Source organism: Capricornis sumatraensis, chromosome 13 (assembly GCF_032405125.1).
Source record: "Capricornis sumatraensis isolate serow.1 chromosome 13, serow.2, whole genome shotgun sequence".
Taxonomy (NCBI): Eukaryota; Metazoa; Chordata; class Mammalia; order Artiodactyla; family Bovidae; genus Capricornis; species Capricornis sumatraensis.
Window position 1 is genome coordinate 69017269 of NC_091081.1, and position 18808 is coordinate 69036076.

At 42.5% G+C, this 18808-nt stretch overlaps 1 protein-coding gene and 1 non-coding gene across 2 annotated transcripts in view; one reads left to right on the forward strand and one right to left on the reverse strand.

Annotated features, from left to right (window-relative positions):
- Positions 1–12084: 12084 nt before the first annotated feature.
- Positions 12085–18808, forward strand: part of UTRN (utrophin) — a 551097-nt gene continuing 544373 nt past the window's right edge. The window contains exons 1-2 of the mRNA XM_068985316.1: positions 12085–12181; positions 17230–17394. Of these exons, the coding sequence (XP_068841417.1) occupies positions 17316–17394 (79 nt within the window). The 5' untranslated portion in view covers positions 12085–12181; positions 17230–17315. The remainder of the gene's footprint in view (positions 12182–17229; positions 17395–18808) is intronic.
- On the reverse strand, positions 15246–15317 carry TRNAF-GAA (transfer RNA phenylalanine (anticodon GAA)). Its single transcript has one exon. It is a non-coding gene; the product is annotated as a tRNA-Phe (tRNA).

Sequence of the window (18808 nt, forward strand, 5' to 3'; positions counted from 1 at the left end):
AACCACACAACTGGTATTCCATCATCACCGGAAAAATGAATCTAACCGCTGAACCTCGATTTGGCAGGATCCGAAGACTCGGCTACTTAAGGTAACCACTGGAGAGGCTGGCGGTCGAGTCCAAGGAGGTGCCACAGAGGAACCACACTGCAGTGTTCACCCAGCCAACCCAAGACCATCAATCAACCCCAAAGACAGAAAGATGACCAAGGAGACTCGAGAATTTGAAGAAGTTAACCCCAGGAATCGCCCTGCCATGCCGTGACCTCTCAGGTTAATATTGGACAGACCGTATCATCTGAAGGGAGATAAGCAAAGTATGTAGGGCTCTGGCACATCGGCACTGAGCCACTGCAGGGAAAAGCTCTAGAAGAAGGGTCTGGGAGCAACACCCTGGTAACATCTAACATTTTGTGATAGTTAAACAAGCATTGCTATTCACAATCATTGTGGCACAATACCAAGAAGTAATCAAAAATTTATTCATGTGTTCTTGTGTCTTAACCTTGTTTCTGACCTCATCTTATCTTTCCAACCTATAATTTTAATTTGGTTCAGCTTTCCCCAGCCATTTAGCTTGAATTTTATTAAATCATTATATAAATAACCCTAAATCCCATGGAGAGTCAGCAGATCATTAAATAGTTAAATACTTACTAAGACAATGACAGCAAGAAATTTCTCTCTCCTTCCTTTCTCTCTAGCTCTCTCTCTCTCCTCTCTTTTCTTTATACAAAGATTCCTTGAGAATGCAGTGATCTCAGGCCTAAAATATTTAGCTCTGCCTTTTGTTCAGGACTCCTGGAAAGCTGGGGTGGTCCACTGATCTACAATTAAGACGTCATCCCCGCTCTCTCCTCTTTTGCCCCATGCTTTGCCTGTACACATGGAGGCTTTGGGATTTTGCAATGTGCTAGCACTCTAAAACCCTATTAATATTGTTGCCTTTTTGGTTGACAGATTTGTAGTTACGGTAAATAATCTGAGCTAAAAGATGTAGAGGTTTTTGCAAGTTCAAACAAAACCTATTATTTTGAAAAAAAACAAAAAACAAGCCACCAACTCAGCCACCATACTTAATTTCAAAGGACAACCATCAGAACAATATCCTTTACCCTAATGTGGGAAATTAAAATTGAAAAAAAAGTAACGGATTTTGCAAACTGCAAAACAGACGAAAGTTCCTCTACTTAAAATTTGAGGTTAATAAACTTCAGAAATCTCGCTAAAGTAATGAATGAGACCAGTTTCCCAAGCACTTCCTGTTGTAGTTGAGGGAAGAAAAGGCTCCTTCCCCAGCCCTTCCCCAAACCTGAAAGACAGTCGGTGCTACTAGGACTGCATGCTGGTTGAGCATATGCCTAGCTGGAATTCCCAAAAAAGAGGCACAGCCAGGGTGGGGCAGAAGCACAGGCCTCCAAATTCACAGCTGCTATCAGTTTCCCAAACTGTTTTTAGAATCTCCAGGGTTGGGAGTGGGATAGATTATGCTCTGCACAGTTTGGTTTGCGGATCTGGGAAGGGAGCCAGATAGAGTTCTCACATGATTCTGGAGATGATGTGTGCTCTCCAGAGACATGTGAAGTTACAGACTCATTGAACTGGGCCTTCGGAGATCATCCAGTGAATTTGTCCATTGGTTTTCCAGAACATGCAATGGAGGTGCAAAATGTAAAATAATAGTATCCTAGGTCATCACATAGATGTTCTCTTGACACAGCAGGGACTCACACCTAGTGTTTTCTTCCAACTCATTCATGTCTAATAAACCAAGCAGATAGTAATCAAAATTGTCAGATATAATTTGAAGATATATAAAACATGGACTTTGGTTTACTATACATATAATAATAATTTTAATGTAGTAAAATATATATAACATAAAATATTTAAGTGTACAGTTCAGTGGTATTAAGTACATTCACATTCATATACACATATATATTTTACAATGCCCGCTATCTGCATGGAAATGCAAAAGTTCAGCCAAAAGTATTTTTTCTCTTCTCAATCAATTATTGAATGGGAACCTACTATGTGGCCATATTAGGCCATGTCTAACATGGCCTACTATGTCTACCATGTTAGAATCTGACAGACTCTAGGACCTCAGGAGTTTATAACTTGTTCAGGAAACAAGATTCATAAATAGGAGGCTGTAACTAAACATAAAAGGCAGTATGATGCCTTTTTCTTTTTGGTCACACAGCTTGTGGGATCTCAGGTCCCTGACCAGGAATTGAACCTGGGCCAAGACAGTTCAGTTCAGTCACTCACTTGTGTCCGACTCTTTGTGACCCCATGAACCACAGCATGCCAGGCCTCTCTGTCCATCACCAACTCTCGGAGTCCACCCAAACCCATGTCCATTGAGTTGGTGATGCCTTCTGATGCAAGGGATGTGGGTTCAATCCCTGACCAGGGATTATTATTCAAACACATGTTAAACAAATTTGTTTAAAATTTGGCACAAAGTCTTGATCTCCTCAACTTAACAAACTGAAATGGGAATGATTAAGTTGATCACAATGTATGCCATAATCTTCATGCAGAAGTAGAAGGACTGTAGCTCAATGGCAAATATCAGGTTCACTTTATAATTACAGAGAAAGAATTCGAGACAGAAAGCCTTTTAATATTATATTTGGTTGAGAATAACCCTATGGAAAATTGCAAATACATCCAGCAAGTTTAATAATAGTTTATATTAAGTTGCTGTGGTGGTGGTTTAGTTGCTAAGTCCTGTCTGACTCTTCCGACCCCATGGACTGTAGCCCCGCCAGGCTCCTCTGTCCATGGAATTTCCCAGGCAAGAATACTGGAGTGGGTAGCCATTTCCTTCTTCAGGGAATCTGCCTGACCCAGGGATTAAATCTGCATCTCCTGAATTCCAGGAGGATTCTTTACTGCTGTGCCACCAGGGAAGCCTACATTCAGCTGCTAGGTTCAAGCATTTCAATATGATGTTACTGCTATGAAATAAATTTAGAAAAATCAAGAGAAAATACTGTGTAATGTACTAACAATGTTGGAATCAGACCAAAAGAAAGTTTTATTGTTTATAAAATTATTTAATTTGCCATCAATCTTACCTAGAAATTTTGATACCTAGCAGAGAGAGCATTAACTACAGAGTAAATGAACTCTGTATTTTTCTCTATGTTTCTCCTTTCTTTTTCTGTAGGGTGGATCTAATCAGTAGGTACAGTGCTTAGGGACCATGATATTTTTTAAAAAGCCCATGAAATTTTATTAAATTTTGTCTAAAAAGAAAAACGGAGAAGACAATGGCACTCCACTCCAGTACTCTTGCCTGGAAAATCCCATGGACGGAGGAGCCTGGTAGGCTGCAGTCCATGGGGTCGCTAAGAGTCGGACATGACTGAGCGACTTCACTTTCACTTTTCACTTTCATGCATTGGAGAAGGAAATGGCAACCCACTCCAGTGTTCTTGCCTAGAGAATCCCAGGGACGGGGGAGCCTGGTGGGCTGCCGTCTACGTGGTCACACAGAGTTGGACACGACGGAAGCAACTTAGCAGCAGCAGGAGCAAGAAGAAAAAAATGTTGAAGCATATAAATTACATAAAAAATAGTTTAAAATATTGATATTAGAGTGGGAGGGAGCCAGAGAGTCAAAAGTGCCTATAGGGTCCACAAAAGTCAGAATGTGGCCTGGCTCCTGCACTCAGATCTAGGTCTCTAGTTCTAACCATAAGCCATTTCTTTTCATACTATTCTTCATTCACTTATGAATTCCGTCAGCCTACTATTTTATTTTAATTAAAGTTAAATATGCCCATAAGTAAGCATCAGCTAGTTCTATAAAGTTTGCAAAGACAAATGTCAGTCTCCAGTGGCTTCTCTCCATAGCCTCTTTCTCAGAAGCATCTACTTTGTACTTTTAAGCTACTCTTCTGATATTACCTCCAAATCTCTAAGTAACAAGTTTGTAATGCTCCTTGTTATTTTTTTTTTAAGGTTTAGATTTTATCTATTGACTTCCTATCATGAAGATAATGATTTATTTATTGTTATTTTAAAGGTATTTATTTATATATTTGGCTGTACCAGGTCTTAGTTTTGACATGCAGAATCTTTATTGGTGGCATGTGGAATCTAGTTCCCTGACCAGGGATTGAACCCTGGGCCTCTTGCCTTGGAAGTGCAGGGTCTTGGCCACTGGACCACCAGGGAAGTCCCTGGTTAATTTTTATATTATACTGGGCTTGTCTAGTCACAAGTGATAGAATTCCAACCTAGGTTAACACTGAGAAAAAAGGAGCTATAGAAAGGGCACTCCTCTGTATGTGGAAACCGGGAACTCTCACATCCTCAAGTCTCCTTTTGCACATTTATTCAGCTCCAGATGTGGTACTTTATTTTCTCCTCTATAGGTACAGAACTCAAGCTGGAAGTAGCAGCAGGAGAGGGGCGTGGAGAGATTCTATTTTATGCTGCTCCAGTAAACTAATTCCAAAGAGAAAAAAGATTCCCTTCCAGTGTTATTGTGAAAACTCTTCTGGAAGGACTCAGATGGGCCCAGCCTGGATCTCCCATACCTACTGATTGGATCCACCCTACAGAAAAAGAAAGGAGAAACATGGAGAAAAATACAGAGTTCATTTACTCTGTAGTTAATGCTCTCTCTGCTAGGTATCAAAATTTCTAGGTAAGATTGATGGCAAATTAAAGAAATTTATAAACAATAAAACTTTCTTTTGGTCTGATTCCAACATTGTTAGTACATTACACAGTATTTTCTCTTGATTTTTCTAAATTTATTTCATAAATTTGAAATGATTGGCTGTTCTTGAGTCATAAGCCCACCTCATGACAAGGTAGAGAAGTGATTGACAACTCCACAAAATTTGATTGGCGCAAGGGAGGAGCAATTACCTAAAGGAAGAGATAACATTCCTTCCAAAAGAGGAGAAAAGATGTTGGGCAGAGTCAAGACCACAGATGTCCTTTATGATCTCTATGCTCTCTTAAGGATCAGCTTGGGTGTCATTTCTTGATACCCTCCACCCCCTCAGTTCAGTTCAGCTCAGTTCAGTCGCTCAGTCGTGTCCGACTCTTTGCGACCCCATGGACTGCAGCAGGCCAGCCTTCCCTGTCCTTCACCAACTCCGGGAGCTTACTCAAACTCATGTTCATCAAGTCGGTGATGCCATCCAACCATCTCATCTTCTATCGTCCCCTTTTCGTCCTGCCTTCAATCTTTCCCAGCATCAGGGTGTTTTCAAATGTCAGTTCTTCACATCAGGTGGCCAAAGTATTGGAGTTTCAGCTTCAGCATCAGTCCTTCCAATGAATATTCAGGACTGATTTCCTTCAGGATTGACTGGTTTGACCTCCTTGCAGTCCAAGGGACTCTCAAGAGTCTTCTCCAACACCACAGTTCAAAAGCATCAATTCTTTGGTGCTCAGCTTTCTTTATAGTCCAACTCTCACATTCATACATGACTACTGGAAAAATCATAGCTTTGACTAGACAGACCTTTGTTGGCAAAGTAATTCTACTGGGTTACATGTCCCTTTCTGGGTTCATGTTACATCTTGGCTGTACTGCATCCATATTAATTTATAATTGTCTATGTGTTAGTCTTTCTTACCAAACAGGAGCTTTCTGAAGACAGCTGTAGCTTATTCCCATTTGCACACCCAGCCCCTCAGTAGATAGTGGGCACTCTGGAAATGTTTAAAAAAAAAATTAAAGATTATTACAAAATGGCAGCAAATCCATTTGAATTGAGAAGAAAGAACAAAATGAAAGCTTAAAAGTATCAAACATTGTAATAAATGGTTTATATCAAGGGATTCATTTGATCTTTCACAACAGCATTTGAGGGAGGTATTATTTCACAGACAGGAGGTTAGAGATCAAGGTCCCACAACCTCATACAAATGATGTGTCAATATAATAATAAGCACTTGCTCAGTGGTAAAGAATCCGCAGTGCAGGAGACAAAGGAGACATGGGTTCAGTCCCTGGGTTGGAAAGATCCCCTGGAGGAGGGCATGGCAACCCACTACAGGATTCTTGCCAGCAAAATCCCACGGACAGAGGAGCCTGGTGGGCTATAGTCCATGGGGTTACAAAGAGTTGGACACAACTTAGCATGCACACACTGCGCACAGGTAACGTAAATCAGCCTGTTGGCTTTCAGCTAGTTGCCCTCCTCCTTCAGGTTAACAATGAACTTATATAACTTAGTGGTGCTCTTTCCACTTCTTGGTAATTTGGACATTTTCTGCCAAGATTGTTTTATTTTACCTAAAGTTACTCCCTAGTAAGTTTTGCATCGTTCATTTGTTTATATCTTAAAAAAATTTTTTTAAAATTTTATATTGGAGTATAACCAATGAACAGACTTGTGATAGTTTCAGATGAACATCAGAGCCATTCAGCCACACATATACATGTATCTGTTCTCCTCCCATTCAGTCTGTCACATAACATTGAGCAGAGTTCCCTGTGCTTTACAACAGGTCCTTGTTAGTTACCCATTTTAAATATAGCAGTGTGTACCCGTCAATCCCAAACTCCCTAACTATCCCTTTCTCCCATCCTTACCCCCTGGTAATCATAATTTTGTTCTCTAAGTCAGGGAGTCCTTTTCTGTTTCTTGAATCAGTTCATATGTTATTGTTTCTTTATAGATTCTGCAGATAAGTGATATCATACAACATTTCTCTTTCTCTGTCTGGCTTACTTCACTCAGTATGACAAACTCTAGGTCCAACCATTTGTTGCTGCAAATGGTTTTATTTCGTTCTTTTTAATGGCTGAGTAACAGTTCATTGAATATATATCCCACATCTTCTTTATCCATTCCTCTGTCGAGGGACATGTAGGTTGCTTCCATGTCTTGGCTATTGTAAACAGTGCTGCAGTGAGTACTGGGGTGCATGTATCCTTTTGGACCATGTTTTTCTCTGGATATATGCCCAAGAGTAGGATTGCAGAATCATATGGTAACTCTATTTTCAGTTTTAAGAAACTTCCACACTATTCTTCATAATGACTGCACCAATTTACATTTCCAACAATGGAGGGTCCATTTGTTTCTTTATCCATGAAATTAAAGGGTTGAAGGAGAAACTCTGTATAATCTCTGCCAGTGGCAACATTATAAAATTATACAAAGTAAATGAAACCAAGTAAAAGTAACAAGTATGCTAACTCTATAAAGAAAGCTGAGTGCTGAGGAATTGATGCTTTTGAACTGCGGTGTTGGAGAAGACTCTTGAGAGTCCCTTGAACTACAAGGAGATCTAACCAATCAATCCTAAAGGAAATCAGTCCTGAATATTCACTGGAAGGATTGATGCTGAAGCTGAAGCTCCAATACTTTGGCCATTTGATGGGAAGAACTGACTCATTTGAAAACACCCTGATGCTGGGAAAGATTGAAGGCCGGAGGAGAAGGGGACAACAGAGGATGAGGCGGCTGGATGGCATCACCGACTTGATGGACAAGAGTTTGAGTAAGCTCCCGGAGTTGGTGAAGGACAGGGAAGGCTGACCTGCTGCAGTCCATGGAGTCACAAAGATTTGGACATGACTGAGCGACTGAACTGAACTGGTGATAACTCCAGTTTTCTGGTTGTCAGTGGGCAGGCACACAGAGAAGGAGCTGGTGTGGGTTTACACCTTCCATTCTCTGCTCGCCTTCCTTCTGCTTCAGAGCCTCCTTTATTTTCTCCATTTATATCATTTGCTCTTTCCTCCCCAACAGCTTAGTCCTTTTATTTTATCCTTAGTTTCCCTGGACCTGGCATTTCAGCACACATACCCTCCAGGGTCCTCTCCTCTCTGCCCTCACACCATCAGACTTTTCCTTGGAGATCAGCCAGGCAGGCTTTGAACCAGAGAGCAGGTTGGATTGCCCAGATGGCTCCTGAGGTGTGAATGACTTCTGGTAATCTCAAGAGTGATCCACAACTGAATGAAACACTTGAATATGAAATGTTAAGGATAATTGTGGGTATTTTGAAATTATGATTGATCCAGTATGGATTTTTTTTCCTTGTAGGGCAATTTCTAGACCCATTCAATCATCCAGAATGGCCTATTTGAGGCCAGCCCCTTAGGGAATAGTGGCTCAAAGTGTGATTCCCCAACCATTGTGATCTAACCTCATGGGTTGCTTATTAAAACTGCAGCTTCCTGGGCCTCACCAGACCAGTAAATCAGAATTTCTCACAGCTGGCAGGCAATCTGAATTTAAATATGCTCCTTGGCGATTTTTAAGTTCACTAAATTGTGAGAAACTCTGCCATTGTGCTAATTATCGGCTAAAAATCATTATCCTCTAAAAATCCATTATAATTTTCCCTCTTTATATCACAAAGAATTTTATTTATATGTACCTTTAACTTGTGCAAGTGTTAGATATTAGATATTAGACTGAAGAATTTAGCAACAATATTCAGCAAATATTTTAATATCTATTATACATAAGCCATAGAGCTATACTCTCTTGACTTGAAAAAGGTAAGGTGAATTCTCCAACCTATGTCCCTCCATGCGGGGGGACTGATTCATAGTCAACACAAAGGAAAAAATTACTTATTTTAAATTAAAGGATATTTGCTTATAATACTGTATTGATTTCTGCCATACATCAGCATGAATCAGCCACAGGTACATACACGTCCCTTCCCTGTTGAACCTCACTCCCACCTCCCACCCCATCGCACCCCTCTAGGTTGTCACAGAGCCCTGGTTTGAGTTCCCTGAGTCACACAGCAAATTCCCACTGGCTGTCTATTTTACACATGTTAGTGTATGTGTTTCATGCTATTCTCTCCATTCTTCCCACCCTCTCCTTTCCTGCCACCCCCATGTCCATAAGTCTGTTCTGTCTGCATCTCCATTGCTGCCCAGCAAATAGGTTCATCAGTATCATCTTTCTAGATTCCATATATATATATAATGAAATATTACTCAACACCTTGCTTTTTAATACATTGTGTATTTCACGATGCTTCTGTTGTTCAGAGAGGATCTGCATTTATATAATTTTGCATAAAAAGTTTAGTTGGAAAGTTTTCTTTTTGGCTCTTATGTTAGTATGCAGTTTCCTATATATGAACCATATCTATGTAGAATCATGTCTCTTGATATTATATATACCTACATATGCATATATCTTTATATAGAAATCTATCCACTATTCATATCATCATATTTTCTTCTATGTCAAGGACTTTATCCCCGAGACATCAGTTCAGTTTTCTTGAATTTTCATGTTCTCGATGACTGTGGGTCAATTCAGAGTTTGGGTTAATGACAAACATGGGCCACATTCCTATCACTTTTTCTGAATGTTCTACATCTACTTTGGGGTTGAGGGGACAAAACCCCATTATAGGCTACTGTCCCTGCTGCATGGACTGCAGCTGGGATAATGTTGTTTGCAGGTGCACTAACTGCTATCTACGTCCTGGTGGTCTGTCTCCACTTTCCCCTCAACTCAATTCTCAAGGTCACACTGGCTGCTCTATGGAGAGATAGTCCTCTGAGGACAAAGTCTCCAACTAACTGTGGTTTCTCTATTTACTGAGCAAACAGGGAGCAGGACCAGAGTGGGACTACTCGGTTATGCCATCAGCAGCAAGTTCTTTGGCCTCCATTGCTTATGTCCTGCAAAGAATATCTGTGTCTGGGTGAGAGGAGAAGGGCTAGAAACAGGCAGGGCACAGGTCCCAGGGAAGACACTGGAAACCCCTGAAGCTGGATGTCAGGGTTGGAGTTGGTCTCATACAGATGGTGCCTATTGTTCCATGTGTCCCCTTCCTTAGGGTGTTTTGGGAAACTTAACTAAACATCCCTCAGAGCTTGAAAACTCAAATTCTAGGTTCCCAAATGATTGTTTTTCTTCAAAATTTTGAGTTTAATAAATTTATCTTTGTGTAACATTTTGCAATTTGCAAAGTGCTTTTCAGTTACATAATTTTGAGTAATGAAATACTCAAACATTCCCAAGTGGTTTTATTTTAAAGGAGGAGATTTGAGTTTTCATTAACTCCACCAAGACACAGTGCATGACAAGTAGCTTTAAGAGTTTGTAGAATTATCAGTTAAAAGAAGCCCCAGTTTCCTGTGATATAGCCCGACTCAGAATGCATTTGATCTATCCTTTTCTTGTAGCACTTATCGCTGATCTTGCATATTCTTTTTTTTTTTACTTGCCTTATCTCACTTAGTAGATTTGAATTCTTTAAAGCAACATCTCTGACAGATTTATCTGTGTATTTTTCACAGCACCAGTGAACCTGGCAGGCCCCAAATTGATGTTTGCAAAATGAATGAATGAATGAAAGCAGATGATTAATTATACTTACTTCCTATTAATATTCTGGATTTTATTTGGCTTATGTGAAGAAACTCCACATAAAGGAAGGCGTCTAAGCTAGAGATTTTATAAGGAATACTATCTTTCAGAATGCAACCCCCTCCACCCCACCCACAGACCTTTTACTCTATAACTAATAAAAGACTAGTGAATTCTTTCTGAAAAAACTGTGTAAGGACCCTAGTGTTTGTCTTTACTAACTCAAAAGTTGTTAACTCTCAAATATTAAACCAGCAACAAACCAGAGTTCCTTTTCTCATTGTTTATAGGAACTAGGAATTTAGGTTGCTGGTTTTTTTTTTTTTTTTTTTCCCCTCCCAAGTGTATTGATCATGTAAGAGAAACACAGGAACACATTGGGAATGAAATATGTAAACAAAAAAGCTTACACAGCACAAAGGCATTTCTTACCAGGTATTATTTTGACCAGCACCTTAGCCTTGAAACAGACTCTGTAACAGATGTTTAAGTGTGTATGGGTAGTGGAAAAATGGAAAAATAAGATCAGCGCAAACACTATTTGTATATATGTATGAACGAATGTAAAACGAAATTGTCAAGTTTTTCTTAATATTAAAAACGACACCAAGAAAATTATATAAATATACCCTTGGAACTAGGACCAAAAATTTGAAAACGTCAACACACTGAGATGGGGCGAATGGAGGGGCAAATGAGAATTCATTTCTTAAAGGAGGAAAACTGGAGACCGGGTTGGCCTGGGGTGGGTGTGACTCACATTTTCGGTTAATCTGAGTAAACGGGACCAGGCAGCACCAGGCATCCATGCTAGCTCCGGGCTCTCAGCACGCACCGTCCGCTCCGGGTGCGCCGCCCCAGGCCAGCCGAGTGCCAGCCGGGCTGCTGCCTGCGGGGAGGGAGCGCGGGGCGGGCGCTGATTGACGGGGCGCGCGGTCAGGTGACCCCGGGCGCCACGTTCCCCGGAGCCCAGCGTGCGGTGGCCGCCTGGGCCGGGCCGGGGCCGAACCCGGAGCCGAGAGGACCTGATCTCCCGGAACAAAGTTGCCGGCCCTGCGGCAGCCGGGACGGGAGAGCCGAGCGGGGAGCCGGACCTGCTCGGCGCCCCTCTACTGGGGAGGACGAACCCGTGTGCCGGTACCGGAGCGGGTTCCCAGGAGGGCGAAGGCGCGCACCCCGCGGTCCTGCGCCCTCCCCGGCCTCCGGCGCTCCTTTCCCCGCTTCAACAAAGGGGCCGGCCGGCGGGCGGGTGAGGGGAGGAGGAGGAGCCGGGGGCGCGAGCCGGCGGCGCACGAAGTTGTGGAGTCGCCTTTCCTCGGAGGAGGGGAGCGGGCGGCCGCTGCGGGCCGCGGGCTTTCTCCCGCCGAGGGGCAAGGAGGAGCCTCCGCCTTCCAAAGCCGATTGGGGAATCGCAGGGAGCGGTGCCCCTCCACCCCCCACCCCCCGCCACCCTCCTGCGGGGTCATTTCTGCAGACGGAAAACTCTCCAGTGTTTGGCAAACTTGGTGCCTGCGCGCCCGTTCCAGGTTTGCACTGGGACTGTTTTGTTTTTGGCGGAACTACGGGGCAGGAAGATTGCACAAGTTAGGGGCGTTTACTCGAGTGTCAAAAAAAAATTTTTTTTTTTCTTTCGGATCTGGTCTGGTTTTCCATATTTCCTTAAAAAAAAAAAAAACAACAAACAAACCAAAAAAAAAAAAAAAACCGCACCATAAAGCCCACGTTTGCACACACACCCGCGATTACTACGCCTGAAACACATCCGAGGAGACCCGGGCCGGCTTGGGACTCGGCGGCGGCGGGCTGACGAGGCAGCCCGCGGGGCATGGGAGCAGGTAAGTCCATGCATTATTGAGCCTCGGGCCGGGTAATGTGACCACAGCCCCGGGACACGGGACGTAGGCTGCGGGAAGGATGGAGTTTTCAGCAGCTCCTGTGCCCAGGATCAGCGTCCCGAGCTCCTTCTCAAGGCTGAGCCTAAGATGTAACCAACTTTTGCGTGCACTTTCCTTGGAACCTCAGTTCAGCTCCCCGCCCTGGGACAGGGAATGCCAGAAACGTGGGGGAGAGCTCGGGCTCGGAAGTCCTTGGAATCCGTGTAGTATTTCCTAAAGATCCGAACTCCTTCGACTGGTTCTGGGCAGCCTCTTGACTCCCTGAGTTTTTCTCCTGGCTGGGGTGAGAGGGTCATGCCTCCGTGCGCTCTGGGCCAGTGATCTCCAAGAGGGGACGTGGCTTCCTAGGAGGGCCTGTCACACATACACACACACCCCTCAGCCCCGGGAAGGCGGGGCCCCGGAGGTGTCCGCCAGGACCGGGTGGGGAGACGTTCCCAGCCATCTGCCTGGCAGGAAACGTGCTCGACCTCTGGGCCGTTGCTGCTCCCGAGGGTGGGGTTTTGGTGAGGTGACAAGGAGCGCTCAGTCTGTGAGTAGTCCCGCGCGATTGCCTCTTCTGGGGTCCCGGATCCTTGGCACATCTTGCAGCAATTGGTAAGGTAATTCATGTCTCTGTTTTGCTTGGGGTCCGAGGCACTGGTCGCTCAAGGCCCCTTTAGGAAATCGACACAGCACAAATTTTAGGCTGTGCAAGTTTTAGAAGGCACTCTGTTAAAAGTGGATTTTTTTTTTTTTTTTAAAGCCAAGCCCCAGATTACGAAAGGGATTGATTCCAGGGTTGTTTCAAGGGGAGGAGAGAGTGTGCCCGGCTTGCAGGAGCCAGAAGACTCGCACTTTGTTTTCCACTGAACTGGGGAGCCCGGGTCTAACCTGAGTCTAACTGCTCCCCCGCTCCCGGGATGCCCCGGGGAGAGTCTCCTCTTTGCCAGCCTCCAGGGTCACTTGGGCCCCGCGAGTTGTAACCCCTTGTGGGGGAGTGAACCGAGTTCTGGGAAGCCCGGATCCCCTGGGTCCGGGCGGGAGCTTGCTGCTCCTGGGAACCCGGCAGTAGCCGCATCTATTCCTTTGTAACTTGCGTGGGCCTCGGGAGTCGGGTGGGCGCCTCTGGGCTGGTTGCTAGTGGACCCGGGGGACCCGGGAATCAGGCGACAGCTGCAGGAATGCGGAGCTCCTGGGTTCTTCGGCCTCCAGAGCACCGGGGGGGGGCGAGGGCCATGGTTTACGCGGAGTCATTCCCCGCCCCCTGGACCAGTTTCTGAGACCTAAAGACTGTGCTTTAACTCTCCTTCAGGTGTTTACCTGGAACTGGTTGCCCCCGTAAAGGGCATGAACCACAGCAGTGTGAACTTCCCTTGGAGCGCTTCCGAGAATGAATGGCAGTTCTTGGCACTGGGCGGTGTCTTGCTAAGTTTCATACAGAGCCTCAAACTCTGGCCCCCGGGCTTTCCTTTCCACTATCTCTGGCATTCTTAGGATTATGTAAAGGAATGAGTACTTTTTGCCCAAGGACCAACAGCATATTTCCATCATAATTGTACATTGTTAAACATGTTTGTATTCTATCTTTTAATTTCCAAATTAAAAAAAAATTAAAGCATGAGTTTTGCCTGTGAGGCCATCCCCCGTCCTTTTAACCCAGGTTTATTGTGGTGGCTTCTGGTTGCCTACGACAGCGAGAGAAGTTTTTGAAGAAAGAACTGGATGTAGAGTTAAGGGTATTGGTTTCAGTGAGAAAGAACTGGCTAAACTTTGCAGAACTTCATTTTGGAGAAACAGAACCTAGAGCAGAGGTAACAGTAAATTATAATTATAAAGCAATATGTCTTTCTTTTATTCGGTTTGTCACCTAGCTTGGTGTGGAAGATGGTGGTGTTTCCATAGTATATATGTGGATGTGGAGGGTCACACAGGCGCCTTGTGATGAAGCTATGATCCTGTCTTCCAGCAACCAATAATGACTTGCTGCCAAATGTTACTCAACCTGGAGATCCCTGCCAATTAGTGGCACAAAGTATCAGTCAGTGGCTATGACACTGTTAAAATGGTCATTTGCAGTTCTCTGAATTTGCCAAGTCTTTCCTTGTACTCTGATCCCACTTACTGCTGAATCTGTGTAGCCTGTAAAGGATTTTGATTATCAAGAGAAAATCTGAAATTATCTTAAGGAGCTGGCAAAGTAAAACTTTATGATGAAGGAATATTAACTTGCAAATGAAACACAGTTCTGTGCAAGCAGTTTACTTTTCTCTTTTGTGGAATGGGAAAAATCTTTTGAAGACCTTGGCTAAGACCACTTATGAAAAAGAATTAGAAATATATTTCAAAGGAAATAATTAGTTGCTTTCCAGTAAAGAGAATTTTTTGTTGGGAAAAGCTGATTTTCATAATAAAATTTTATGTGTATTCTTCTGAACAAAACTTTTGGTACTTGAATGTAATAAAATACATTTAAGAATGTAGCAAATCTTTAGCAGGTAATTTACCCCCTGAAAGGAACCTAATGACATAATCATCCATAAAGTGCAATAGTAGTGGACAGTATAAAAAGTGAAAAATGTTTTTATACTCTCAAAATCTCGCAGATTCAGGCTGATGATCCAGTCCATGTATTTCTCCCTTTTGGAGAGGAAATTGTTCCCAAAGCTTTAGTAGTTCATCAGTTTTCATCTGCCTCAAACACTTTAACATTTAAAACCTTTTTCTAAGGTAACTTTGACCTCTTTATTGTTAGAACATACCCTTTTCCTAACTACTAAGGAAAAGAAATTTTACATTTTATGTATTTATATTGTTATGAAATATAAAACAATGTGGTATGTCCTTGAGTGTTGTATATTGTTAACATAATATGTAAGAACTTCTAAATAGTGAATGAGTGAAGTTGCTCAGTCGTGTCGACTCTTTGTGACCCCATGGACTGTAGCCTTCCAGGCTCCTCCATCCATGGGATTTTCCAGGCAAGAGTACTGGAGTGGGTTGCCATTTCCTTCTCCAGGAGATCTTCCCAACCCAGGGATCGAACCTGGGTCTCCCGCATTTCGGGCAGACGCTTTACCATCTGAGCCACCAGGGAAGCAAATAGTGAATAGATATGTAAAATGAACTATATTACAAAATAGTAATGCCATATGATGTGTCCTTGAATTAAATAATTGAGTTGTCTAATCCTAGCTAACAATAAACTCTGGTTTTGATATCTATTACAATATGTGAATTAATGTCTATTATTTGTAGATTAATATTGGGATGTCTTGACGGTTATTTTCCCCATTAAATGATTGATTTATTTAGCTGGCATTTGGGGTGCTCATAAGGGGATGTTAGGATATAGCCAAGTTGCTGAACTTGAACTTGAATTTTGATTCTATTTGGGTTGCTTTGGCATTGTGTTCCAGAAAGTTCTAGGGCAGTGCATGTCTAATTGATGACATTTTAAAAGAAAAGTGGTAGTGCAGGGTAGAATCCTCAATTCTGTAAATTCTCAACATGCCTTGACTCATTAATTACTAAAAGATTAAAATTATTTTGAGTCATGTCTGTTCTCAGGAGAATTCACATGGTGTGGTTTCCAGAATAAAATCTGTGTCAATGGCTATACCACGTAACTCTTCAGATTTACGTATAATCCAGACCATTCCTGAGATCAGACTTTTTGGTTATCTCCACTTGTATATCTCAAACTCCATCAATCCAAATCACACTCCTTGTTTCTTCCTTCAGACGCTCATGCTCCAGTGACTAAATTGCACAAGCCAAAATTGGGCAGTCATTTTGTGCCTCAGTATACTGAAACTCATATCCAGTCAGTTCCCAAATCCCATTGGCCTTCATTTAATATCTAATAGCCCTCATGTCCACCCACTTCTTTCTATCTACACTTATTTAAGCCACAATCATATGTTGCTTCCCAGCTCGAAATCATCTGCTGTTTTCCCACTGTTCTTTGGATAAATAACAAAATCCTTTACAGGCTATCTTCACAGCCCTGTTCCTGGTCCTGTCTGTTACTTCACCTAGTTCAACAAATCCCTCTCCTCTTAGGCTCCAAAAGCACTGGCCTCTGCTCAGATTTTTGAATGTTCTTTGATGCTTCCTGTCACGTTACATGGGAGATTCTTACCTTTTTCTCTTCCCATCGCTCATCCTTGAAGGCTTGGCTCAAATGTCACATCTTCAAGAAAGCCTTCTTTAATTGCCCAGAGCAGGTCAGATTCCTCTGCAGTATGCTCATATTACTCTATGCTTCTCCTTTGTACTTTTGTAACATATTAGTAGTATAATGAAGTACTCCATTATATAATTAATTGCTTGGTGTCTGTGGATTTCAAACTAGTATAGGTTTTGTCTCTTTGATAGTCATATTTCCATTGCCCAGATCAGTGCTTTATACATGAAAGTGAAAGTGTTAGTTGCTCAGTCATGTCCGACTCTTTGCAACCCCGTGGACGTTAGTCCACCAGGCTCCTCTGTCCATGGGATTCTCCAGGCAAAAATACTGGAGTGGATTGCCATAGGCTCCAAATAAATATCTGTTGAATGAAGGATTACTATATAAAACCATATATAATGTGCATGTGTGTGTGCTCAGACTCTTCAGTAGTGTCCAACTTTTTGTGATTCCATGGATTATAGCCCACCAGGCTCCTCTGTCCATGGGATTTTTCAGGTAAGGATACTGGAGTGGATTGTCATGCCCTCCAGGGGATCTTCCTGACCTATGGATTGAATCCTAGACCCCTACGTCTCCTGCAATGGCAGGTGGATTCTTTACCACTGAGCCACCAGGAAGCCCATATATAATACATATACTTATATTTTAATATCTATAGTCATATATATTATACAGCTGTGATATATATTGTGGTTATATATTACATCTATATGCAATATGTTATACATAAATATATGTCAGCATGTATTAATATATGCATATTAATATAGTCTTGTATATTTTAAAAAATCCATGTTTCCCCTTTTCTCTTTAGGTATTGATGTTGATGATTATAGAAAATTGAAAGTCTTTAAAAGAGGATCTTGTCAAGCCTTTGGATTGTACTGAAACGCAACTAAGATGGCCAAGTATGGAGAGCATGAGGCCAGAGCTGACGATGGGCAGAATGAGTTCAGCGACATCATTAAGTCCAGATCTGGTAAGTAACGGAGCCTTCAGAAAATGGCCGATTTTTTTGTTCATAAGCTACTTAGAAGACATGAGATTTTGTTTGTTTTGTACTGTTCTTATGAGACAAACTTCTTTTGAGAAACAGAAATCTGACAAATGACTATAACACTGTAAATGGTAATACAATATCTCTGTGTGTGCTGTGCCTAGTCGCTCAGTTGTGTCCAACTCTTTGCGACCCCATGGACTGTAGCCTGCCAGGCTCCTCTGTCCATGGGGTTTCTCTAGGCAGGAATGCTGGAGTGGGTTGCCATGCCCTCCTTGATGTCTCTGTGTATTCTGTCTTAATTTCTCAATCCATCTTGGTTTCCTGGTATGTTGATTGGCATTGCTTGGTGAAACTGCTACCTGTTAGCTGATTGCTGTTCATTTATAAGAAACCTCTTGAACATAAAAGTGCAGCTTAAAAAATGATGCTTTAGGTAGGAAATGCTGTGGTTTCAGATGGGGTGGGTAGTCTTCTTGAGATTTGCTTTCATACCCCCTCTCCCCCATCCCATTTCTAACCAGTGCTAGGCCAGCAGGTGTTCTTCTACCTCTGCTCCCCTTTTCGAAGCATCTTATAAACCTTCTCAAGGTACAGTTTTACCTAGGTTATCTAGGAAACTAGATTAAGACAGATGAATGGTTTTCATTGAAGATTTAAATTGATTATGTAAGGATATCACTCCCTCCCTCAGTCTTTTTATTTATTTATTTTCCCCCCAATCTTTTTATATAATCAACTACTTTACCACTCTGGCTGTATAACTGAATCAACTGGGGAGGGTTTTTTTTTTTTTAAATACAGATAAATTGGCTCCACTCCAGACCTACTGAGTAAAAATTTCGGTATTTTTAAAAAGCAACAAATATGATTCTGAGATAGACTCTATGGGGAGATATTTTTGAGCAGCCAGGACCTGAGTTTTGAAAATTACACAGAACTCCACCCTGGGTGTGAACACTATACTTAAGTAACTTTGAGAGTTACTTTGGCCTATTAACTTAATACCCAGTGTCACTTTAAAACCAAAAAAGGAACCTCATGTCTGTTTTTGCTATGTGAACCATCTTTATATTATGTTAGAAGGTTGCTTTTTATTGTATGAATCTGGAGAAATATGCACTGAAAATAGGCTCTAAATTAATAGAGATGAGGGTTTTGCTGGTGGCTCAGATGGTAAAGAATCTGCCTGCAATGTGGGAGACTTGGCTTTGATCTCTGGGTCAGGAAGACCCCCCAGAGAAGGGAATGGCAACCCACTCCAGTGTTCTAGCCTAGAGAATTCCATGGACCAGAGGAACCTGGTGAGCTACAGTTCATGGGGTCACAGAGAGCTGGACATGACTGATCTACTGCCACACACGTTTCAGGTATATTTCCCTTCATGGCCCTGGTG